The 25,534-nt window shown below is 38.3% G+C and overlaps 5 protein-coding genes across 5 annotated transcripts in view; all 5 read right to left on the bottom strand.

Moving 5' to 3' along the window:
- Nucleotides 1–1,581: 1,581 nt before the first annotated feature.
- LOC146468457 (uncharacterized) lies at nucleotides 1,582–3,558 on the bottom strand. Its single transcript, XM_085124557.1, has 2 exons — nucleotides 2,762–3,558; nucleotides 1,582–1,910 (listed from the first exon to the last, which is right to left on the bottom strand). The coding sequence occupies exons 1-2, from the start codon at nucleotides 3,438–3,440 to the stop codon at nucleotides 1,696–1,698; spliced, it is 894 nt and encodes a 297-aa protein (XP_084980683.1). The 5' UTR covers nucleotides 3,441–3,558; the 3' UTR covers nucleotides 1,582–1,695.
- Nucleotides 3,559–4,631: 1,073 nt separating this feature from the next.
- On the bottom strand, nucleotides 4,632–13,161 carry LOC146468458 (uncharacterized). The gene is made up of 11 exons (XM_085124357.1): nucleotides 12,784–13,161; nucleotides 12,575–12,681; nucleotides 12,295–12,412; nucleotides 10,928–10,981; nucleotides 10,333–10,438; nucleotides 8,907–9,939; nucleotides 7,944–8,494; nucleotides 7,011–7,142; nucleotides 6,350–6,405; nucleotides 5,978–6,076; nucleotides 4,632–5,325 (listed from the first exon to the last, which is right to left on the bottom strand). The coding sequence occupies exons 1-11, from the start codon at nucleotides 12,820–12,822 to the stop codon at nucleotides 5,194–5,196; spliced, it is 2,427 nt and encodes an 808-aa protein (XP_084980483.1). The 5' UTR covers nucleotides 12,823–13,161; the 3' UTR covers nucleotides 4,632–5,193.
- A 1,213-nt stretch (nucleotides 13,162–14,374) lies between these two features.
- On the bottom strand, nucleotides 14,375–18,143 carry LOC146468459 (chitin deacetylase 7-like). Its single transcript, XM_085124558.1, has 4 exons — nucleotides 17,776–18,143; nucleotides 16,041–16,509; nucleotides 15,398–15,616; nucleotides 14,375–15,171 (listed from the first exon to the last, which is right to left on the bottom strand). Exons 1-4 carry the CDS (start codon nucleotides 18,007–18,009, stop codon nucleotides 14,900–14,902), a joined length of 1,194 nt encoding a protein of 397 aa, XP_084980684.1. The 5' UTR covers nucleotides 18,010–18,143; the 3' UTR covers nucleotides 14,375–14,899.
- Nucleotides 18,144–19,579: 1,436 nt separating this feature from the next.
- LOC146468460 (chitin deacetylase 7-like) lies at nucleotides 19,580–23,120 on the bottom strand. Its single transcript, XM_085124559.1, has 4 exons — nucleotides 22,753–23,120; nucleotides 21,176–21,632; nucleotides 20,534–20,752; nucleotides 19,580–20,317 (listed from the first exon to the last, which is right to left on the bottom strand). The coding sequence occupies exons 1-4, from the start codon at nucleotides 22,984–22,986 to the stop codon at nucleotides 20,052–20,054; spliced, it is 1,176 nt and encodes a 391-aa protein (XP_084980685.1). The 5' UTR covers nucleotides 22,987–23,120; the 3' UTR covers nucleotides 19,580–20,051.
- A 1,024-nt stretch (nucleotides 23,121–24,144) lies between these two features.
- Nucleotides 24,145–25,534, bottom strand: part of LOC146468461 (chitin deacetylase 7-like) — a 4,387-nt gene continuing 2,997 nt past the window's right edge. Inside the window, exons 3-4 of the mRNA XM_085124560.1 lie at nucleotides 25,514–25,534; nucleotides 24,145–25,297 (exon numbers count right to left, since the gene is read on the bottom strand). The exon at nucleotides 25,514–25,534 is cut by the window's right edge and continues 198 nt beyond it. Of these exons, the coding sequence (XP_084980686.1) occupies nucleotides 25,032–25,297; nucleotides 25,514–25,534 (287 nt within the window). The 3' untranslated portion in view covers nucleotides 24,145–25,031. The remainder of the gene's footprint in view (nucleotides 25,298–25,513) is intronic.

Genomic DNA, 25,534 nt, shown 5'->3' on the forward strand with positions numbered 1-25,534 from the left:
TAGCTCGTTAAAACGTTTGCTTTTTTTTACTTTCTCGTTGCCGTGGCCTTTGTGTTTGTGTAAAGTCCTTAGTTAGCACCAAAGCAATAGAATTGGCTTGTCTGCTGTGTGTATTATCCGAGCAATAGTTATTATTTATACAGCCCCTCAAAGCCAATTATTCAAGGCTTCTTCGCTGTAAATTTTACTTTTATTTCAGACTTGCTTTTATTAAGACAGTGATTGTTGCTAAATTAAATTAAATTTCTTACTATTTGATCAGAGCTGCACCAGATGTTGAACAGTTACTGGAAAAACAACTTGTACTCGTCAGTTCTAGTTGTTGGCTATCAATGGTTACAACAATTGTATAAATAAACTAAAACAGCGCAGTCCTTTAGCGGCTGATAGGAAAATTATAAAAATTTTACTGAAAATTGGAATGCTCACAAGTATTAGTAATTTGTACATATTTTTATAGATTTAAGTACTTTTATAATGTCCAGTAAATGAAATTTTCAAGACTGTTTACTTGTTTGGGACAGGCGTGTTGCCATTGCCACTCGCAAAAGTTTACATTTGCCTTCATTAATTATCTCTCAGCCAATCAGATAGCCGAAAGCTGCACGTGCAATGTTGGCACGTGACAACATTGACTTTTCCACGTCCGCTAAGGTTTTCGTGCATTGGACAAAATGTTTTTGTAATTATTCATGAAAAACAACATTAAAAGTTCCTCAAAAGGAAATTTTACGGAATTAATTCATTGTTTAAAATGTCTGGCCTTGCGCGCATGCGTTGCGGATGAGCTTAACCAACCAGATCATGGTTTTGTATTTGTTAATTATTTGTTTGTTTGTGCTTTGCTTTTTTGTTCCAGTGTCTCTTGGAGACGTTTTTCATTCGGATTTAAATTTTCATTCAAACGGAGAAACGTGTCAAGTACTGTTTCCTCCAAAAATAAAAAGAAATGTGACCTTTTGAGCGAAGGATTAAAGCATGTTCAGTGATCGATAATTGATACACGGCTTTTTCGAGCGGCAATGGTTTCATGCGCGTACTTTATAAGTTACCTAATGATTAGCTTAATAAATATATATTTCCACAGTGTCACTGTACATTAGGATAAAAAGATTGATATTGAGGTGAAGTTCAATTAAACAGTACAACTTTTGCTAAAATGTCCTGTGCTTTTTACTTTATGTTCTCCTAGTTAGGTGAAAGAAAAAGCTGATTCTTACTGGAAGAACTAATAGAAGTACCATTTAACTGTTCTTTTTTTATCGGATTCTTCAATTACGGGTACGTATTCGACGCTTTTGGTCAAATATGAACATCATCTGTTACTATGAGACATGTAAATTACCGGATACTATGCTATTCAAGGGTGACTAACTTGGTGACTAACTTTTGAGTCTGTGGGTGAAATCCTAAAGTGTGACCATTCAAATGAAAGCCACTGAGCAGTACTTTCCTGTGGTGCTGTTTATTATGCTGTACAAGGTGGTTCTAACTTTTGAGCCTGTGGATGAAATTCTAAAGTATGACCATTCAAGTGAAAGCTACTGAGCAATACTTTCTTCTGATGCAGTTTAGTATTCTGCACAAGGTGGTTCTAACTTCTGAGTCTGTGGATGAAATCCTGAAGTCTGACCATTCAAATGAAAGCTACTGAGCAGTACTTTCCTGAGGTACTAATTTTTCCAGCCTTCAACTCTATCTCCAATGCGGTAACGACCCTTTGCCGCCACTGCTACCGCTCCTTGCACTTTTCCCACTCCCCCTGCTGCTGTTACTGGAGCGATCGTCGCGATCATCCCCCCCTTTCACAGACAATTTTCTTGGTTTTTCGTCAATACTATTTCCAGAGCTACCGGGGGGTGAACTGTTCTCTGAGATTTCCTCGCATTTGGCTTTCCTTTCCTGTGCAGCTGTTGAAACGTGAAAAACGTGCAGTTATTATATTATTCTACTTGGCATGAAATATTAAATACTTTGTGAAAGTAATCAGTCGATTTAAAAATAAAGGTTGATGCTGCGCACGCTCAGACTGGCTAAGACAGAAACGCTTTATCCAAATATCCTAATGGGTAACGCTCGAAATGTCAACACTGGAATCTCGGCCAAATTACCTTGTCTCCACTCTTGATAAAACCAAACATCCGTTTCATACATTTTTCTTTATATAGAAAATAAAAAAGACAGTTAAAGCATATACCCCTCCAGTTTTTGTGAACACTAAGGAAATTCAGAGAGCACTCGTCTTCAATAGTCAGCTCTCTACCGATTTCTCTCGTGTTATCAAACGCGGGCCGTTTTTATGACTCCTCATTACATGTAATACATTTTACCATCTGCTTTTGTATGTTTGGTATAAAACTTAAGTGCACCGAACAGCACGACAAGAAAGATGTAACTTTGAAAGAAAAATAATTGAAAACATCAAAATGCCTGGATGCAAATTAGAGATAGACTGAATTGTGTTAAAAACTATTAAATGTCTTTTTCAATTTCTTCATTTCCGACATCTGTGTCTTAAGATTGGTTGATATAGTCATATTACATGTAGTTGCTATTGTTTATTAGCAAAGTTTCTCAAGTGTTTTCAAAAGCCAGGTTTATACATTCTAAACATGTCGTTTACATTAAGGATATGAAATATTAATCACTCTCGACAAGCTACCTGTCAAGCAATGCGACACAACAGAAGTAAGATTTGCATATTAAATGTGGAGAAATCCTTAAGGATAAACTCAACAATCTTTTATGTTTTCTTACTCACCCAGTTTGTACTTCAGACACGCAACCAATTTTTCGTAATAGTTGATGCTCTCTCGGATGTTTCCAAGTAAATGATAAATGTTCCCCAAACTGGCACAAGCCTTGCTTTCACCGTCCAAATCTTTCAGTTCTTTAGCAACCTGAAGTCGCCTTTGGTGATAATACACAGCTTGGTCAAAGTCATTTCTTTGCTCGAAAATATTTCCTAGGTTATTCAACAGTTTTGCTTCTCCAAGCTTATCGTTCAGTTCCTTGACCAATCTAAGCCCTTCTTCGTAGCACTCAACGGCGCGATCTAAATCTCCAATTCGCCTGTACGTGCAACCTAAATTACAATACGCTCTTTTTTCTGCTCGTTTGTTATGTAGTGACTTCGCTATGTTGAGGTGTTTTTCATGGCAACTTCTCGCGTCGAAGAACTTTGATGCTTTGTAATACAATATTCCTAAACTGCTCAACGCTTCTCCTTCATTGGCTTTGTCTTTCGCCTTGTTATAAGCTCGAATTTTTCGCTCAAAATGTTTCACTTGCTCGCCAAACGACCTGTCATGTTCACCAAAGTTCACTGCATCATTTTGTCGCTTTTCCTGTGATTGTTTCTCTTCCATTATAAACGGAATATCTTCATCTTTCGGCGGCTTCAGAGGTTCATCCCCTGCCTCGACAGCTTTCTTACTCATTTCAGCCAAACATACGTAAATTATCCCGGTACGTAAAGACTCTAACCCATTAGAATTCAAATAAATTTAGATTACCCGAAAACTTTTGTGGTTTAGGGCGCTTGCCAAGTTTATTTAATTAAAGCATTAACTCTAAACACCACATACCTAATGATTCACTTCCGTTTATTCAAATCAGATGCACCAATGCCAATCAAGATCTGAATCAGAGTCTGCTAAAGCTTGAGTTTTGTTACTGGACACAATGGACATAATTCCATTTTTTTTATTATAAACGATGAACGAAACAATGCTAATCCTTGCTATTTTGAACCATTTCCACCATTTGACAGCTTTTCAATATGCAAAATTTCGTTCAGTTCCAATGAACAGAAGTTTCGAAAGTAGTAAAAACATCAGATGTTTCTAGAACAGAATAAAAATTTAAAATCAGCAAATTTTGGTTATATTTAGCAAGAAGCGCGTTTAGATATTTTGGAATAAATACAGTGAAAGTCACCTTCAAATTGTAAAAATGCCTACACTGAATAAGAAAAGTGGAATGATTTATAAATGTTACAGTGTTATACATATACAACAGATTGGCGTTGACCCTTTAACCCCTAATATCAAAGAACAAATTCTCCTATCTTGTCCCCATACTTTCCTTAAAGAGTACTTGGGAGAAGTTATTAAAATATCAAGAAAATTCACCCTCAATCTCATAACCCCAGGGGTTGAATAAGCATTGATGTTATATGGAGAAATTTGATGCTGATCACTGTCAAGGAAATGCGTGAAAGCATGGGCAGTCTAAACTGAAATTTCTTAAGAAAACGTGGAAATGATACCTAAGCTAGCCATAATGTTAGATATTAGTATCGCCTGTTTTCGCTTTTAAACTTCCCGCGCGCCGCCATTTTTAATTTCTCTTTTGCAAGAACTGGACGACTTTTGGTCAGTCTGATGAATATTTTTGCCGTCCCAAAAAGTGGAAAGTGAAAAGTGGAACAAACTATATTCAAAAGTACATTACAAGAACATCAGAATCATTGATCGTTGATGATCTCCTTCTATTCTTTGAGTGATGTCCTAAGCAAAACACGCGACCAATGCGAGGCGTGTTATTTCCTCGCGTGGCAACCAAATTCATGCGCGCACTCGCGCGTGCCCATATCTCTTATAAAGATCAAGATCAACGAAACTAATAAATAACATTACACATTTTATTTACAATAATTTATTACAAAACAAAATATATCAAATATAATAACTTTTACAACGCAAACAGATTTTCAACCCGCTGCCAAATTTTCATTGTGCTGAAGTGCCAAACAGCGGACTACTAAAGTGCACTGTCTGACAAATTGAAGTGCGATACTAAAATAACAAATAAATACAATTTTCCTGCGTTTGGAACACTAACCCTTCCTTGCACAAGACCAGAGTACGATTTGAGATATTTGAGTCATCCAAATAAAAGCTATTAAATAGTATCGGTATTTGTTTTTCAATTTTCTGGAGCATAACATTTCGATTTTTCCACGTATTTAACTTAAAAATAGCAGGGTTATAAGGAGAGTTGCATGAACTAAACTTGATAAACAATTTTTTCCAACTATTCAACTGGCTGATAACTATCAAACTAATTATGTTTTATTACAACTCTACTAAGAATCGAGTGTCCCCTTCGAGACCACTCGAAGCGGTAGTAAACATACTGGTGTTGCTGACGACAAAATGGAATTATACAAATTTTTCTCATTCTTTTCAATTAAACGGCGATATTTTCTGGATTTCCCAACGTTGCTAAGCTCTTTTGTGATTTTGTAAGAGTCAGATTAATCTTCTTTTCCATCAAGTCCTGTCGTATTTGTTTCAGCTCCTTTTGCGCAGCGTCGCGATTCTGAAATCAAATATTAAAAAAGTATTAATGCACATTAACACTAAGTGCGAGTAAGTGATAGGGCGGTTTTCAATGAGCGTCGTTAGTAATTCCGAGTTTACTTTGGTTTTGCTTTAATGCGCTCTGCGATTGGTTAGCAAAACTCGTGCCACTTTCTCAACCAATGAAAACCAAAACCAAAACCAATCGTGGCACGCGTTTTCCCGCGCTTGGCGCTGGTCACATGCTTTGGTTTGGATTCTGATTGGTCCATTTTTGCACTATTCACTGTTGTGATTGGTCAGAGTAATTATTATTTTGGTATTGGTTTTACAACACTAAATTGAAATTTACTCTAACATAACTAGTTACATGCTTGGTTGAGGGAAATGTGAAGTAACATAAAACCAAATTATCCACGGTATATCAACGAAAAATCTCTAAACTTGATTCGAACCCATGACCTTCCACATCCCAGGCTAATGCAAGTATTCTGAAACAGGGAGACTGTTTGCGAGCTTTGATCAGCACTGCTGATAGCACCCTATTAGCTTACTGCGTAGAGTTAAAGGCGAAGATAGTGGGGCCTCTGATTTTCTTTGAAGTCAAATTGTACACAGCGTTTCACATATGGCATCATAATACTATACACTGTATATAAATAGTAACGTACCTTCATTTCCGCTGTAAGTTTCATTTTGAGTTCTTCAATTCTTCTTCTTAATTCTTCAACCTCATGCTGTAACCTCGCAAGCGACATGCGCTGGTTTGTCTACAAAGAAAATAAGGTACCGTGGTAATCAATACAACGACCCTCCAAGACTCTACCAAGAGAGTATGATAGGGTGAATAAGGTTGGTTGGTTTCATAAGGGGTTAGTTTGTTAAGAAACTGTGGTGCTGCGTCAGTATAATTAGCCTTCGAACGCAGACGCATTTAAGGCTGTCGCTTCTCTCTTCTTGTTTTTGGCGAAGAGAAGCGACAGCCGGAAATACGTCTGTGTTCGTAGGCTAGCGTATAATGTAATGAGTGCAATAAATATTACCTTTTCTGATGGAGACTTGTAGTCACCTCCCCCAACGGTTTTGTTGCCTTCACGTTCTGGAAGTCACAAATAAACGAAACATAAGAATTGATGAGATAATAACGCGATGACTTTGAGGATGCGCACATAGTTTCCAATACATACATTTTATGTATAATGAAACGGCTCAGTGAGTGAAGGGAATTGAAGAGTCTGTGTGTTCCAAGGTCATTTGAAGGGCTCAGACCATAACCGACCTAAGTGCATTTCAGTTCGCTTTTCAGTTGTTGTTTTAGCTCAGATTCACCGGCGTTTTTTCATGTGGCCTTGAATTCCTTCAGGAAACGTTGCTCTAACGTAATTATCCGCTGCTTTGTGCTTCCTTCGTGTTAAGGCGGTTGCCTTGTCCATAATCATAGGGGTTTTTTTTTGCAAACGAAGCACACAGCAGCGGATGAAATATTGGAGCAATCTTTCCTGCAGGAATTCAAGGCCACAGGCAAAAACTACAGTGAAAACAAAAACGATCTGAAATGCATTTTGGTCGGTAACGCTTTGAGCCCTTCAATATTGAAATTCTAACTAAAACGAATCACTTTGAGGCTTGTTCTCCTCATTTAATGTTTAAAGTGTTTTCCAAGAAAAACAATACCACCACTAATCACATATCCTGATCACAAACCTTTACTCTCCAAGTATGACATCAGAGCCTTGTGTTGGACATCAACTTCATGCCTCAGTCTGTTCACTTGTTCATCCAATGCACCTGTCTTCCGTTTTTCATCAAAAAACTTTTTCTTCCAAATGTTCTTTGCTGTAAAAAGAAAGAAAGGCAATTTTAAATGTTTACTATTTGGTTAAAAAACTGTTGCAATCACTGCTAAAAGAAGAACCAGCTTCAACTTTTCACAACTGTTACAGCAATGTTACAAGAAACGTTTTTAAAAGCATCGCATTGTGTACATGTAGCATGTCTGCAAAACACATTGCACAAAACAACGCCTACATCGCTATTTGATTAAAATGTCACTTCCTAATCGTTTTGCCAGAAAGGAGTCTGGATGTGGAGCAACATTCTACACTTTATTTAGTGAATAAAATCGTGGCATAATCACATCAACTTTAATATTTATATTTAAGTTGGAGTGATATATCACGATTTAATTAGATTTTAATTAGATTTAACAAATAATTATAATGAAAAAGAACATAATAAAATCATAAATAATCTATGTATCAATACAAAAACAATAAAACCACAGTTCTGGAGTTGTACTTTTCCTGAAAAAATTTACCTATGTTTCACGAATCAATTAGAAGGGCAATTCTTCCAGGATAAAAGGCTGCTTCTTTTACTTAATTCCAAGACAAGGAAATACAGCTGTACCCTGATCACACCCTCACATCCCAAGGTAAAACGGATGAGATCTCATTAAAAACAAGAATTGAAATTATTATTTGTTGTCATAAAGCTACAAACTGGAGGAAATCCATGAATGTTGGCATATGCTAGATTTCCACTGGTATTACTTCAAATGTATCAGTTCTTCAGGTTATTATTATTATTATTATTATTATTTTTTACGAAAAAGAAAGCAATAATTGTGGCACTTACACTGATTCCTTTTCTGCATCATTTGATTCTGCAGCATCTTTGCACGACGCACTTTAGCCTCCCTTTCCTTCTCCATGTCCACCCTGGCATTCTTTGCTTTCCTCAGCTCAGCCTTCAACTCTTCAATCTCACGTCGCTTCCTGTCCTTTGCTGATGCTGTGTCCTCCCCTAACTCCTTATCCCCCCTCTGTGGATATTTCATTGGGAGTGGGGTGGGTACCTTAGGTAACTGGGGTATTTTGAATTTGTCCTCTAAACTTTCCGTGGGTTTCTTTGCAGGCTTTTTCACAATTTTCTTGCCTTTAGCAGCAGCACCAGGCTTTGAACCATCTTTCTTGGTATTATCTTTCACACCCTTACTGCCATCTTTGCCTGTTGTTGTTGTTGTTGTTGTTTTTGCATTTTCATTCTCAGCTGATGAAGTGTCCTTTGTATTTCCTTCATCGTCTGCGTCACCATAATCAGCAGCTGTGTTATTGTTCATGCTGTCCAGTCCCTGGTTATCAATGTCTGGATTATGTAGACCACTATCTCCTCCAAATGCACCATTCCTGATACAAAACACAACAGAACTTTAAGTTACCTTTCCAGAACTTAAAGTTAATTTAAAATCAGTCAAAAGCAAGACACTTCAAGGAAAAATCTGAGTTCCCAAGAGGAATAAAACCCATGACCATTTTTGCACTTGTAACAGTGAGATAATATCAATAAACCCAGCATGATGAACTATGGACATGGTAGGATCTAAGGTACGTTCAGATTTGAATATGAGTTAACAAGATTGAATATGAGTAAGAATTTTTTAAATCTTGTTTCCTTGTTTTAGATAACCACTTGTCAGTCACCAATCTTGTATCTCCAAATCCCACTTTCTCAAACAGATTTTACATTTCCTCAAAAGTTTCGACAGTGGTAGTCTTCTGTTAACCTTTCAGCTCAAAGAAGAAAAAAATTGATACTTACATATCATGCAATCCATCAGTAACAGGATTGTCATATCCCATTCCATAATCATCAGGTATAACTGGCCGCCTTGCTCCCTTGGGAGGAGAAGGAAACTGAACAAACTTGGACCTCTCCTCAACTTCAATCAAGGTTGGAGGGGATTCAACCCGGCTCATTGTCACTTCACCATAAACTGCAGAATTATTTTGATCCTCAAATAATTGTTCTTCACTGATTCCTTGATTATTGCCTTTTAGATGACCAGGAGCACTCTCCTGATGTTGTGTCCGTTCAAGAGAAGGTGACCGAGACCTCTTCTTCTTCCCTCCTTTCAGTTCACCTTTCTTCTTCTTGTCTCCCACTGCATCTTTCTCCGTAGCTTTACTAGAGCTTTTTGGGTTATCAGAATGTCCCTCCTTTTCAGGGGGAACACCCACTCGATCAGACTGCTGGGGATGGGGAGGTAAAGGAGAAGAAATGACACGCCCAGAGGGGATAGGCGTAGGAGGAGAGATAAATGCCCCACCCAGACCAGGAACAGGTAAGCTTTGATGAACTTCTGGTTGGATAAACTTCACAGTTTTAGGTTCAGACTGATTGCTGCCAGATGAACTACTGCTTCCTTTCTTTTGCAGTCTGTTCTTTTTCATTTTCGATGGAACAGCATTTGTCATTTCCTCACGTTCACCTTGAATTCCCTTTTTCTGTGTTTTCTTCTTCTCTACCCTCTCTTCCAACACTGCCACATCACCTCCATCATTCTCAGACGATCCTCCACTCTTGTCTTCTAATGACTGACGCCTACCAGCAGCCTCGCGGTCTCTCTCACTGTCGCTGCCACCTTCATCCTCAGATGTTGATTTGTTGGACCTGCTGGTCCTGTTAAAAGCCTCCACAACTCTTCTTTGCAGACCTATCTGACCAGCTTGTTCGGACTGCTGGCTGGGTGGATATCCTCCTGCCGGTGCATTTGATACAGCTTGTGGATATTGTGCATATCCTCCTTGTAGCCCTGCTGACTGATGGGGCCCCTGCATGGATGCCATTCCAGCTGTAAAAAATAAAGTTAGGATATGATGATATTCAAGCATACAGCACATGGCTAGATAAAATATCTTAGACTACATAACTGATATGCATTGTATTATCATAAAATAACACACACTGAAAAATTAATGTGACTAGCTAGATCCAAGAGATGCTGTGGTGTCAAAATCAATAATGATCAGACGTGAGATATAACCACAAGCGATAAGAGTTATTTAACTTGTGGTTTTACCTCCAAGATCATACAATAATATTATTATTGCTTGCCATATCATTGATATGTTAGAGTTAAATCACAGTGTTTATGATTTTCTGACTACTATTAGTAATAAAAAATAATAATTTCAATAAGAGACATAAAATATCAAGAGAGTCCTTTTTTCTTCTTATTATTTACCTGTGGTGAGGCCGTGTGTCTGTATGACAGTGTTGGCAGCATCTTCCACTGGCCTTGCTACAGACTCATGTGTACCAGACAGGATAAATATTTCAGGAGTGTAGGACTGGAAAAAATATTCATTTTATGTTGTTAAAATAACAGTATTCAAATCAAATTAGATTTTGAAATACATGTAATCATGATGAAAAATAGCGAAAAAGTGGTGCGACGTTTCTATGTCACCATGGCACCATAATCTCAAGCTTTAAATTAATAATGGTCGATAAAACTAATATAAACATAGACATAGCAAAGAACTTGCTTGCATAAATAGAATGAAATTAAGGAATGTTCAACTAATTGTTCTTTAAAATGTTCAGTACAGTGAAGTGTGATACATTTTTACTAACACTAATACACTTACTACTTATTACAGTGTAGTCTGACCAGGTTGGACATCCTAAAGGACAGCAGTTCCAACCATATGCTTAATTAGGTCTCTGTGTTTGAAAGGTGTCAGACTGGGAGCTTACATTGTCTACATTTTATGGAGTCCAATATTATTAAAAGAAAACTTATAAGTAATAGATAAAAGCTTTATTAACATTCTTACCACAGGTGGTAAAAAGTCCTTAGCTTTTAGCAAGCGTTCTTGATTTTCTTTTACCTGAAAAAGTAACCATTTGCATTAATTTTAAATGTCACATTTCATTTATCTGTTCAATTTTATTTGACTATTTTACACTCGGTTGAGCTATGTAACATCAAACATTTCATTTATCTGTTCAATTTTATTTGACTATTTTACACTCAGTCGAGCTATGTAACATCAAAGGTCTCACTGTTTGGAAGGTTGACAACTCCAGATAAGCATATTGCTCATTTTTTGCTTCAAAGTGTAACAGAGGAACTACCTAATTCAAGCAGCAGTAACTCAGAAACTTTAAAAACAGAAAGAAATCATAGAAGACAGTAGTGTCCATAGAGCCCAGTGCCAGGGCTTAGTAATCAAAGTACATGTAGCTGAGACCTCTCTTGATAAGGCATTAATTTCCAATTTAACAACCAAAAATTATCTCTGAGGAACATTTCCCAAAGGAGAGACAGTCATGCAAGATATTGCTCATCTAAATCTAAAACATGGCAAAGGATTAATACTACATTGCTGATGACTTCTCAAGATAACAATTTAAAATTAAAAAATATATATTTTTGAATAATTACAAATTTTCAATCTTAAGGTATCAGAATAGAATGCAAAATAATCTGCTTTTTATGTGTCAAAAGCCAGAGCTAGAGATATCACAGTTTCATATCCAATAAACAGTTCACATTAATCTTACTTTACGATAATTACTGAATGTACCATTGAACAATTGATGGCAAAATTGACTTGAATAAAATAGATAATAAGCGACATTTCCAAAAATTTCATATTTTATATAATGAAATTTTTTTTCCCAATACGAAAGGTCATGCAAGGCAAAATTTCTTGTCATACATGTAAGTCCCTAAAAAGATTGATTATTCAATGTTTGGATATACAAACCGGAATTAACTGGACAAGAAAAAAAACAGAGTGGACAGCTGAGTCAATTCCGCATTGTCTTCGTTTGTCAGTGTTTGAGAATGATACAAGGAGAGAAAATTCTAGAAGCCATCAATATTTAATTAAAAATAGGACGACACTAACTTAAAGGCAATTTACAGCTAACTTTGTTATTGTCTTTTTGGTTGGCAGATGTTTTCAAGTTTTTGAACAACCAACGCGAAAACGTCTGTAAAACGAAGATCAATTAACACCCCGAAAGAGAAATGAGATAAAAGAAATAATCAACCAACTAATAAAACAAAAGCGAATATAATCCGTTTGAAGAAATCGCATTAAATGACAGGAATAGAAGATTATTCTCTACTCAATTCACAGCTTTTACAACGCAGATATTAAATTTTTATCAGCTTATTCGACAGGAAACTCACCACAGCCATGCAACGACCAACAGATCGAAGGAAAACATAATCTTCGGGAACAACTTCTGCTCCTAGTTGCTCTTCAATGTGATCTCGAAGATAATTCAACGAAACATAAGGTTGCACCCTAAAAATATGAGGAAAATCACAAATTATAAAGCTTTAGGATGGAACGTACAGAATGTTAAGTAAAGTATGAAGGTGACTCATGATCAGGCATACAGTTTACACGCATAAAACAGCAAAATTTTAATATTCTACGCTGTCGGAAAACGAAGCGGCATATTACCTAACAAATCCAGCTGAAACAGACTCTAAAGCAATGTTATTGAAGGCCGTCCGATACTTTTCAAGCCACAATTCCAAGGGAACGACAAATATGTGCAAATCTGCCAACTGAACAAAGGACAACATGAGTTCAATTTCATAATGCTAGGTAAGCCTACTCTTATGCGCAGAATTTTGGCCAATTTTAAAAGATTTTTAAGGTCAGCTTACCTCATCTGGCTGCCGGAGTACACTGCTATGAGCAGACATCTTAAATCAAACTCACTGTAGGCATAAAACAGTCATGTCTTATAAAATACTGAGTAAGTTATTTCAAAACCACATTAGCTGTGCCACTGTCGTCAAGCATTTATTTATTGCCCACTTGCTGTTGTTAATCACGTGACGAAAGCTTGGTGACGTCATATCAACGGAGCGCGAACAAAACTACTAATCTGATTGGTTGAACCAAAGTCTGACAAAAGTGATAACAAGGGTAGTTACACAGAGGATTAACTTTGTATGCAGGCTGGTGGATTAAAGGATTTTTCACAGGTCTGTCTGAAACGACGAAAACAAACATTCCTTAGTCTGTTATTTGTTACCCTCTGAGCTTGGGAATCTACACGATTGCAATTATTCCCTGCAGCATTGCTGATAAATCATACAAAGACAGAAAGTAGAGAAACACTGATTTAAGGGTAACTACTTGGTGTAGGATTTAAGACAAGAAATCGAAAGTTAGCTGGCAAGAGGATAAAACTGACCGAGGTATTAGCAAAAAAGCATAATTTCAAATATAACCAGTAGGAAACGCTAAAACTTCTGTAGAAACGATCTAATAAACTGTACATAATCACGGTAAGGAATCAGACACTTGTAAGTATTAAGGGCTTTCGTAAAAAGTTGGCCTTACTTTACTATTTGATGACCAAGTCTTAGCTCGACACCAGTCGCCACTCTAACACTAAAATCCAAACAAGCTTAAAAAGACTGGGAGTGAGTCAGATGAATGTGCGCAGAAGCCCCACGGACTCCTGAAGCGAGGTGATAAACCAAGTGCGTCGTTGCCAGGGTGCATTCCGCGTCAACATCACGCCGAAGGTACGCCAAGGACGTCCTAATTCCACGCCAAGCCGCCAACTTGACATTTGACAAGCGAACAAGCGGTCACAAATATCAACTATACGATTTCACAGGAAGAGAAGATCTTCGAAATAATACCTAAGCAGAAAAAATCTATGACATTTAAAACTCTTTTCTAAACCTAAATGTGTTCGGGGCACCTTTTGCTATCATACTATGGTTAGATACCAATATTCCTATAGTTCTCGCCACAATTAAGATATACGCCAGCTGTACGCCAACGACTTCGATCGTACGCCAGTACGCCAAGCGCTCTTCAAACCCACGCCGAAGATCTTCGGCGTATCCGACATGAAATGCAGCCTGGCGTCGTTGTGCGTTATGATGCGGACTAGAAGAAAACAAGACATTACGTGCGCTGTGATTCGTTGGAAAAGTTTTCCTTTAATAAGCATTAAGCAGGTAGTAACAGGAGAACTAAGGTAGTCATGACTGATAAGTATTTGTGTCAGTTTTCCAGTCGCCACTGATACTTATTGGCGTGGGGCTGTGATTAGTTAAACAACTTGCATTGCTGACTTTGTGAAACTTTAATATCATATTATTATAAGTGTTTGCTTTATTGGGAAACGAGGTCTCTGAGAACTCAAACAATCCTGAAAATACTCGTCTCATTCGCGTAACAAATATGAACACTAAACTTTTCGTACAAAAAAAAAACAAGTTACATTTACCCTCCAGGAAAACAAGTTTCAGTTTTACTTTATTGTTTTTGCCATAAGTTGTACAAATGCAAAAAAAAAAAAAAAAAAACTAATTATTTAAACACTAATGCCGAGGAAGCCCAAGGGAAGCCACCGGGCTTATAAGGAATGGACTCCCTCAGTTAAGTTAAAAAAAATGTTAACAAAACAAAATAAAAACAAGGCTGTGTATATTTTTTTTTCACAGAATCTCACTTTTTTTTATGTTCTACATCCATTACAGTACAAAGTAGTAAAACTAACGAAACACTATGCATTTATTGACTGTGCGAAATTAGATTCTATATTTGAAAAAAAATATTTTAAAGAAGCAGAGTTTCTCCAAAATTTTCAGAATATACGATATGGAAATACCCGAGAAGAAACTGATAAGTTTTGGCAATCCCCGTTCACCAATACTTTATTATGTCACTATAGCTGTTAAAACTGGAAACTGAAAGAAAATTCTTAATATCCGGGATATTGAAGCTTAAGCATCCGGGACTTCGATAGACGCTTCAATTTCCATCCGGGTTCCCTACCCAGGGATAATGCGCAGGGCATGGGCGAGTGCAAGTCCACAAGTAATGCTGAACACTAGGATAACCACAGACATTTATATTTGGGCTGCTGCACGAACGGGGTGGGGGAGGAGAGTCGCATTTCCACGGAGCGAAATTTTCTATATCGTCAAGACTGACTGGTGTTTTGATCCACTTAATGACCTGCTTTATGCCAACCATCCATACGTCTCCTTGGTTAAGTTTGTCCAGCAGGAACTTTTTCATGGCTGCAAAAGATAAGCAAGACTTTTTTAAAAGAGAAGAGGGAAGTACCGTCAGGAGGACGTTAATGTTCAAGAAATGTCCGTAGGCAAACGGAGAAAATAAATCCAATTAAAAAAAATTGAATTATGTGTACGTATTGGCGGACGAACATTAGCGCTCGCAAGTTGTCATGTTACAGGATCTTATATGTGTGTGGTACGTACCTACATTTTTGGTTGCTTTACTTACCAGACAGAGTGTAGGGATATTTACCGAACCAGACAGCGTGCATGAACATAGGAAAAGGTGCCCTGTTGGAAGAGTAGTGCCTCTCAAAATTTCTGTTCAGTAGGTCATACGTCTCCTGTTCATTGGCGGGTGGGGTACAGTCGTCAATCATGTTACATGGCTGTCCTTTTGAATCTATGTAATCAATCATTGGTACCTCCCACAGTCCTGGAAACGAATCTAGGAAAAGAAAATAAGAAAGACCACGTTAGCTCAGTCACAAAACTTTTTTTGCTTATAAGATCATCGAGGACGCGGGAGTAAGCTCAGATTAGCGCGAGTACCAAGGGGTGGATCAGGGGAAGAAGAAAAAAAATAACGCTCTATGCTTGGGCACTGGCTTTGCTCACATACTCGCTTCCCGGAATGATTTTTAACGCAGCATTGTGCTAAGAGTTGTTGTAGTGCAAAAATAGTGCGCGACAACTTTTAAGAAGCAATTTTTCGCGTTTGCGTGCTAGTTTTTCTTACTCTCTCGACTGTCCTGAGAAAAACAAGAGAAGAAAGAAAATGGGGAGGGAACTCGAAAAAGGTGAACGTTTGACGATTAACTATGTCAAGTGGCAGCAGGTAGAGGAAAACAGTTAAATGTCCTCTAACTTACCGGTCGGACAAGGTGGAATAACGCATTCTTGAGTTGACCGATAGTCCAGGGTATATGGCCACATAGGAGGGTTTATAAACTGCTCAGTCGGCATCGATGAATCGAACAAGAACTTGTTGTCGTACAGGACTTGATACATAGTGTTCCCACCGATCTGCAAAAATGGGGCGCGGAACCCTACAACGTCATCCTCATTAACCTGACCCCACTTGCGCAGTATTTCCCTTTGTCCTACTATTTCGTCCGTCCATTGGCTATAGGTCGCATTTTTCCACCAACTCATTGGTGTCCTGTGCGAGATTGTGTGGTCGGCAATTTCATGCCTGTTGTGGTACAAGGACTGTACCATTTGATACATTGTATCCTGTATTGTATACTTGTGTGAAACGAAGAAAGTTGCGGTCGCGTTGCAGCCATTTGGATTTTGCAACACACCGTCCGCGAACAGAGTTAAATAATAGCCGTGTACCTGCAAATTAAAAAAGCAGTTTTCTTAGTAAAGCGGTTTAGCAAGAAGCCTGCATAATCCATCGTACGGAAAAAAAAAAGATGGCGGCCGTATATTTTACCACAAAACCTTGTAATTCTACCCTAAATATGTTCATAAAAAACGTACAGAAAAGTCTAAAGGCTTCAAACCTAGCATGCACAATGTTAGTAGTACAGGGACAGATTTCGCAAAAAAGTGGCTTTGCCTGCTTTGAAATGTTAACTACTTTTAAAGTTTCAACTTTTGTAGTTTATCTTAATCGCATTGTCCAACGTTATACCTCCTAATTATAATATTCTGTAGTTTTGTTAGGTTTAGACAGTCTAGAATTTGCAAAAATCATGCAATATTGTCTGGTAAGAGTCCGGCGAAAGTAAGATCAATTGGCGTGATATTCCATGCGTCGCATACAAAAACTGATAAAAGTACAAAGCTTCCTGTAGAATACATGCAATAAAAATCAATATTATACTGGCAACTCTATATTTGTGTTATCACAGGCAAACAAGAACTCAGTCAACATCCTTTCTCTTTCTTTCTGTGGGTTGTCGTCGTTGTTGTTTTATTTGTCATGACATAAGATGCATTAACTGTGCAATAGTGACTATTAAGATGACATTAGGGAGGTGGACTTTTACAAAGCATCCCCCCGATTAGAAAAAGTGATATAATATATAGCTAAAAAATGATGTTGAAAATAGAAACCACGACAAAATTGAAAGCATCCGTTGGTGTAACTTTCAAAGTTTACTTTGATCTCTGATGTATTGATCATAAAAAAAAACTGCAACTGACGAGAGCGTCACGCAAGTGATCTTTGTTTTATGTAAAAACATTCTTCTGTTGCATTACTATACTAGGACAGCCAAAGGTCACGCGTTGCAACATTATGCAGTAGCGAGCTGCAACATGAATTAATTATTTTTCAATTTTCCTTTTGAAAGTGGCAAAGCTCTCCAGATTGACTCACGCATCAGTTCCTGTGTTTCCACAAAGAAAAGTCTTCTTAAAAAAATACATTCACGACAGTTTTAATCTGGTTGATATTCAAACCAACACTGCAATTTTATTTATTTCCGTGTTAGAGTTTTGTCTTCATTACATAATACTCCCTTCCTCTCTCCCATCGCTCATCCTTCGCCGATCTAAATAGTATTTAAATGAGAATTGATTATTCAATGGGATGATTGCTTGGGGGGAAGAGTCTCGATTAACAGAGTCGCTCAATCTAAATAGCTAAAGTACCTCTACATTAATGGTATCGTCGAATGTAAGCATAATCATCTGAGGCACTTTCTCTCTCGGTATATTCCCAGGGATGTCTGTTCCACTGCACCGGCAGTCTGGAAGCTTGCAAATATCAGGTGAACATGGCTGTGCTGGTCCAAGGCTTCTGGGCTGCACTGCTGCTCCCGAGGCACAATGGAGGTTTAACCACAACACGAGCAAAGCTAATCCTACGTTAGCTGACTGCAACATAATTTGTTTAGCTTCGGACTCTTCAATGTTCCAGTCACGGGTCTTTACGCTGAAGCAAACAGGTCCTCGAAGAGCTTATAGAAACACTGCTTATATGGGATTTGTCTTTGCCTTTTCCGGGAAAACTGACACCACTCTTGTGTGTAAGTACAGATCGGTGTTGTTAATCACGTGACGAAAGCTTGGTGACGTCATATCAAAGGAGCGCGAACAAAGCTACTGATCTGATTGGTTGAGCCAAAGTCTAACAAAAGCGATACCAAGGGTACGAATGGCTTGCTATTTACACAGAGGATTAATTTTGTATGCAGGCTGGTGGATTAAAGGATTTTTCACAGGTCTGTCTGAAACGACGAAAACAAACATTCCTTAGTCTGTTATTTGTTACCCTCTGAGATTGGGAATCTATAGAGTGTGTGCACGACGGCCATGTTGGAGGACCAAAACAATACAATGATTTTCCTTTGGGAAATATATTCTAATTTTATGCAAACATCTTCTATTGTTTTAGTCCTCCAACGTGGCCGCCGTGCACACTCTCTATACAGCCTTGCAATTATTCCCTGCATATCTGATGCATTTCAGCATTGCTGGTAAATCATACAAAGACAGAAACTAGAGAAACACTGATTTATGACAAGAAATTGAAAGTAAGCTGGCAAGAGGATAAAACTGATTGAGGTATTAGCAAAAATGCATAATTTCAAATATAACCAGTAGGAAACGCTAAAACTTCTGTAGAAACGATCTAATAAACTGTACATAATCACGGTAAGGAATCGGACACTTGTAAAAAGTTGGCCTTACTTTACTCTTTGTTGACCAAGTTTTAGCTCGACACCAGTCGCCACTCTAACACTAAAATGCAAACAAGCTTAAAAGACTGGGAGTGAGTCAGATGAATTTACTCAGAAGCCCCACAGACTCCTAAAGCGAGGAGATAAAACCAAGTGCGTCGTGGTGCGTTATGATGTGGACTAAAAGAAATCAAGACATCACGTTCGCTGTGATGTATTGTAAAAGTTTTCCCTTTAATAAACATTAAGCAGGTAGTAACAGGAGAAATAAGGTAGTCACGACTGATAAGTATTTGTGTGAGTTCTCCAGTCGCCACTGATATTTATTGGCCTGGGGCTGTGATTGGTCAAACAACTTGCATTGTTAACTTTAAAAAATTATTTTAATATCATTTTTTTTATTCTGACATCACAATCAAATACAGTACATAGCAAGACAGTACAGTAAGCAACTTACAATACATTACAATATAAAACTCGCAATACCCTACTTACTTGCCTGGCATTACAATCGAATACATTGTTTTCATTGCCTGGGGCTGTGATTGGTTAAACAACTTGCGTTGCTGACTTTGTGAAACTTTAATATCATGTTATTATAAGCGTTTGCTTTATTAACGGAAACGAGGTAACAATGAGTCGTAATAGGTTTAGGACTGAGAGCTCAAAAAATCCTGAAAATACTCGTCTCACACATTCGCGTAACAAAATTGAACACTAAACTTTTCGTATTTCGAAAAGAAAAAAAAAGTTACATTTACCCTCCAGGAAAACAAGTTTCAGTTTCAGTTTATTGTTTTTGCCATAAGTTGTACAAATGCAAACAAAAAAAACAACTAATTATTTAAACACTAATGGCGAGGAAGCCCAAGGGAAGCCACCGGGCTTATGAGGAATGGGTTCCTTCAGCTAAGTTAACAAAAATGTTAACACAACAAAACAAAACAAAAACAAGGTTGTGTATATTTTTTCACAGAATCTCACTTTTTTATGTTCTACATCCATTACAGTACAAAGTAGTAAAACTAACGAAACACTATTACATTTATTGACTGTGTGAAATTAGATTTCCTCCAAATTTTTCAGAATATACGATCTGGAAAGATCCGAGAAGAAACTGATAAGGCTTGGCAATCCCCGTTCATCAATAGTTTATTATGTCACTATAGCTGTTAAAACTAGAAAAAAGAAAATTCGTATATCCGGGATATTGAAGCTTACGCATCCGGGACTTCGATAGACGCTTCAATTTCCATCCGGGTTCCCTACCCAGGGATAATGCGCAGGGCATGGACGAGTGCAAGTCCACAAGTAATGCGGATCATCAGGAAAACCACAGACATTTGGGCTGCTGCACGGAGGGGGTGGGGGAGGAGAGTCGCATTTCCACGGAGCGAAATTTTCGATATCGTCAAGGCTGACTGGTGTTTTGATCCACTCAATGACCTGCTTTATACCAACCATCCATACGTCTCCTTGGTTAAGCTTGTCCTGCAAGAACTTTCTCATGCCTGCAAAAAGATAAGCAAGACTTTTTTTAAACGAGAAGAGGGAAGTGGTACCACTAGGAGGACGTTAATGTCAAAGAAATGTCCGTAGGCAAACGGAGAAACTAAATCCAATTAAAAAAATTTGAATTATGTGTACTTATTGGCGGACGAACATTATCGTTCGCAAGTTGTTATACGTGTGCGGTACGGACCTACATTTGTGGTTGCTTTACTTACCAGACAGAGTGTAAGGATATTTAGCGAACCAGACAGCGTGCATGAACATAGGAAAAGGTGCCCTGTTGGAAGAGTAGTGCCTCTCAAAATTTCTGTTCAGTAGGTCATACGTCTCCTGTTCATTGGCGGGTGTGGTACAGCCGTCAATCATGTTACATGGCTGCCCTCTTGAATCTATGTAATCAATCATTGGTACCTCCCACAGTCCTGGAAACGAATCTAGGAAAAGGCAATGAGAAAGACCACGTTAGCTCGCTCACAAAATTTTTTTTGCTTATAAGATCATCGAGGACGCGGAAGAAAGCTCAGATTAGCGCGAGTACCAAGGGGTGGATCAGGGGAAGAAGAAGAAAAAAACGCTCTATGCTTGGGCACTGGCTTTGCTCGCATACTCGTTTCACGGAATGATTTTTAACGCAGCATTGTGTTAAGAGTTGTTGTAGTGCAAAAATAGTGCGCGACAACTTTAAAGCAGCAATTTTTCGCGTTTGCGTGCTAGTTTTTCTCACTCTCTCGACAGTCCTTAGAAAAAAAAGAGAAGAAAGAAAATGGGGAGAGAACTCGAAAAAGGTGAACGTTTGACGATTAACTATGTCAAGAGGCAGCAGGTAGAGGAAAATAGTTAAATGTCCTCCAACTTACCGGTTGGACAAGGTGGAATAACACATTCTTGAGTTGACCGATAGTCCAGGGTATATGGCCACATAGGAGGGTCTATAAACCGCTGAGTCGGCATCGATGAATCGTACAAGAACTTGTTGTCGTACAGGACTTGATACATAGTGTTCCCACCGATCTGTAAAAATGGGGCGCGGAACCCTACAACGTCATCTTCATTAACCTGACCCCACTTGCGCAGCACTTCCCTTTGCCCTACTATTTCGTCCGTCAATTGGCTATAGGTCGCATTTTTCCACCAACTCGTTGGTGTCCTGTGCGAGATTGTGTGGTCGGCAATGTGATGCCTGTTGTGGTACAAAGCCTGTACCATTTCATACTGTGTATACTCGTGTGAAACGAAGAAAGTTGCGGTCGCGTTGCAGCCATTTGGATTTTGCAGCTTACCGTCCTTGAACAGAGTTTCATAAAAGGGGTTAACCTGCAAATTAATAAACCTGTTTTCTTAGTAAACCGGTTAAGCAAGAAGCCTGCATAGTCCATCGTACGGAAAAAAGATGGCGGCTGTACCTTGCGAACCTAACAGACAATAGGCACGTGCAAAGCCATTTTACTTTTGCGAAATCTGTCCCTGTTCTAACAACATTGTGTATGCTAGGTTTGAAGTTTGCAGACTTTTCTGTGCGTTTTTAGGGTTTCTTACGCTTAGAATTATGGGTAAATGTAGCAGTCGCCATATTTTACAAAGCTTCCAGTAGAATACATCTGATACATGCAATAAAAATCAATATTACACTGGCAACCCTATATTTTTGTTATCACAGGCAAACGAAAACTCATTCAACATCCTTCCTCTTTCTTTCTGTGGGCTGTTATCGTTGTTTTATTTCTCATGATATGGGATGCATAAACTGTGGATTAGGGACTATTAAGATGACATTAGCATAGCCGGGGAGGTGGACTAAAGAAACCTTTGCGAACTTTTACAAAGCATCCCCCCGCCCCCATTAGAAAAACTAATATAATAAGTAGCTAAAAAATGATGATGAAAATAGAAACCACGACAAAATTGAAAGCATCCGTTGGTGTAACTTTCAAAGTTTACTTTGATTGATGTATTGAAAAAAAAAATGCGACTGACGAGAGCGTCACGCAAATTAACTTTGTTTTATGTAAGAAGATGTTGTTGCACTACTCAGACTACTATATTGGGACAGCCAAAGGTCACCCGGCCCGTCACAACATTATGCAGTAGCGAGCAGTAACATGAATTAATTATTTTCCAATTTTCGTTTGGAAGTGGCAAAGCTCTCCAAATATAGGATTATCAGTTCCTGTGTTTCCGCGAAGAACAGTCTTCTAAAAAAAATTCATTCACGACAGTTTTAATTTGGTTGATATTCATAACAACACTACAATTTTATTTATTTCCTTGTTAGAGTTTTGTCTTCATTACATAATATTCATTCTGAATCTCCCTTCCTCTCCCTCATCGCTCATCCTTGGCCAATCTAAAGAGTATTTAAATGAGACTTGATTATTCAACGGGATGATCGCTTGAGGAGACTTAACAGAGTCGCTCAATCTATAGCTAGACTGACCTGTCCATTAACGGCATCGTCGAATGTGAGCATAATCATCTGAGGCACTTTCTCTCTCGGTAAGTTCCCAGGAATGTCTGTTCCACTGCACCGGCAGTCTGGAAGCTTGCAAATATCAGGTGAACATGGCTGTGCTGGTCCAAGGCTTCTGGGCTGCACTGCTGCTCCCGTGGCACAATGGAGGTTTAACCACAACAAGAGCAACGCTAATCCTACGTTAGCTGACTGCAACATAATTTGTTTAGCTTCGGACTCTTCAATGTTCCAGTCACGGGTCTTTACGCTGAAGCAAACAGGTCCTCGAAGAGCTTATAGAAACACTGCTTATATGGGATTTGTTTTTGCCTTTTCCGGGAAAACTGACACCACTCTTGTGTGTAAGTACAGATCGGTGTTGTTAATCACGTGACGAAAGCTTGGTGACGTCATATCAAAGGAGCGCGAACAAAGCTACTGATCTGATTGGTTGAGCCAAAGTCTAACAAAAGCGATACCAAGGGTACGAATGGCTTGCTATTTACACAGAGGATTAATTTTGTATGCAGGCTGGTGGATTAAAGGATTTTTCACAGGTCTGTCTGAAACGACGAAAACAAACATTCCTTAGTCTGTTATTTGTTACCCTCTGAGATTGGGAATCTATAGAGTGTGTGCACGACGGCCATGTTGGAGGACCAAAACAATACAATGATTTTCCTTTGGGAAATATATTCTAATTTTATGCAAACATCTTCTATTGTTTTAGTCCTCCAACGTGGCCGCCGTGCACACTCTCTATACAGCCTTGCAATTATTCCCTGCATATCTGATGCATTTCAGCATTGCTGGTAAATCATACAAAGACAGAAATTAGAGAAACACTGATTTATGACAAGAAATTGAAAGTAAGCTGGCAAGAGGATAAAACTGACCGAGGTAGTAGCAAAAATGCATAATTTCAAATATAACCAGTAGGAAACGCTAAAACTTCTGTAGAAACGATCTAATAAACTGTACATAATCACGGTAATGAACCGGACACTTGTAAAAAGTTGGCCTTACTTTACTCTTTGTTGACCAAGTTTTAGCTCGACACCAGTCGCCACTCTAACACTAAAATGCAAACAAGCTTAAAAGACTGGGAGTGAGTCAGATGAATTTACTCAGAAGCCCCACAGACTCCTAAAGCGAGGAGATAAAACCAAGTGCGTCGTGGTGCGTTATGATGTGGACTAAAAGAAATCAAGACATCACGTTCGCTGTGATGTATTGTAAAAGTTTTCCCTTTAATAAACATTAAGCAGGTAGTAACAGGAGAAATAAGGTAGTCACGACTGATAAGTATTTGTGTGAGTTCTCCAGTCGCCACTGATATTTATTGGCCTGGGGCTGTGATTGGTCAAACAACTTGCATTGTTAACTTTAAAAAATTATTTTAATATCATTTTTTTTATTCTGACATCACAATCAAATACAGTACATAGCAAGACAGTACAGTAAGCAACTTACAATACATTACAATATAAAACTCGCAATACCCTACTTACTTGCCTGGCATTACAATCGAATACATTGTTTTCATTGCCTGGGGCTGTGATTGGTTAAACAACTTGCGTTGCTGACTTTGTGAAACTTTAATATCATGTTATTATAAGCGTTTGCTTTATTAACGGAAACGAGGTAACAATGAGTCGTAATAGGTTTAGGACTGAGGGCTCAAAAAATCCTGAAAATACTCGCCTCACACATTCGCGTAACAAAATTGAACACTAAACTTCTCGTATTTCGAAAAGAAAAAAAAAGTTACATTTACCCTCCAGGAAAACAAGTTTCAGTTTCAGTTTATTGTTTTTGCCATAAGTCGTACAAATGCAAACAAAACAAAAGAAAACTAATTATTTAAACACTAATGGCGAGGAAGCCCAAGGGAAGCCACCGGACTTATGAGGAATGGGTTCCTTCAACTAAGTTAACAAAAATGTTAACACAACAAAACAAAACAAGAACAAGGTTGTGTATATTTTTTCACAGAATCTCACTTATTTATGTTCTACATCCATTACAGTACAAAGTAGTAAAACTAACGAAACACTATTACATTTATTGACTGTGTGAAATTAGATTTCCTCCAAATTTTTCAGAATATACGATCTGGAAATATCCGAGAAGAAACTGATAAGGCTTGGCAATCCCCGTTCATCAATAGTTTATTATGTCACTATAGCTGTTAAAACTAGAAAAAAGAAAATTCGTATATCCGGGATATTGAAGCTTACGCATCCGGGACTTCGATAGACGCTTCAATTTCCATCCGGGTTCCCTACCCAGGGATAATGCGCAGGGCATGGACGAGTGCAAGTCCACAAGTAATGCGGATCATCAGGAAAACCACAGACATTTGGGCTGCTGCACGGAGGGGGTGGGGGAGGAGAGTCGCATTTCCACGGAGCGAAATTTTCGATATCGTCAAGGCTGACTGGTGTTTTGATCCACTCAATGACCTGCTTTATACCAACCATCCATACGTCTCCTTGGTTAAGCTTGTCCTGCAAGAACTTTCTCATGCCTGCAAAAAGATAAGCAAGACTTTTTTTAAACGAGAAGAGGGAAGTGGTACCGCCAGGAGGACTTTAATGTCAAAGAAATGTCCGTAGGCAAACGGAGAAACTAAATCCAATTAAAAAAATTTGAATTATGTGTACGTATTGGCGGACGAACATTATCGTTCGCAAGTTGTTATACGTGTGCGGTACGGACCTACATTTGTGGTTGCTTTACTTACCAGACAGAGTGTAAGGATATT

The sequence above is a fragment of the Pavona decussata genome, unplaced genomic scaffold (assembly GCF_977016875.1).
Source record: "Pavona decussata unplaced genomic scaffold, jaPavDecu1.1 SCAFFOLD_130, whole genome shotgun sequence".
In the NCBI taxonomy this organism is placed as follows: Eukaryota; Metazoa; Cnidaria; class Anthozoa; order Scleractinia; family Agariciidae; genus Pavona; species Pavona decussata.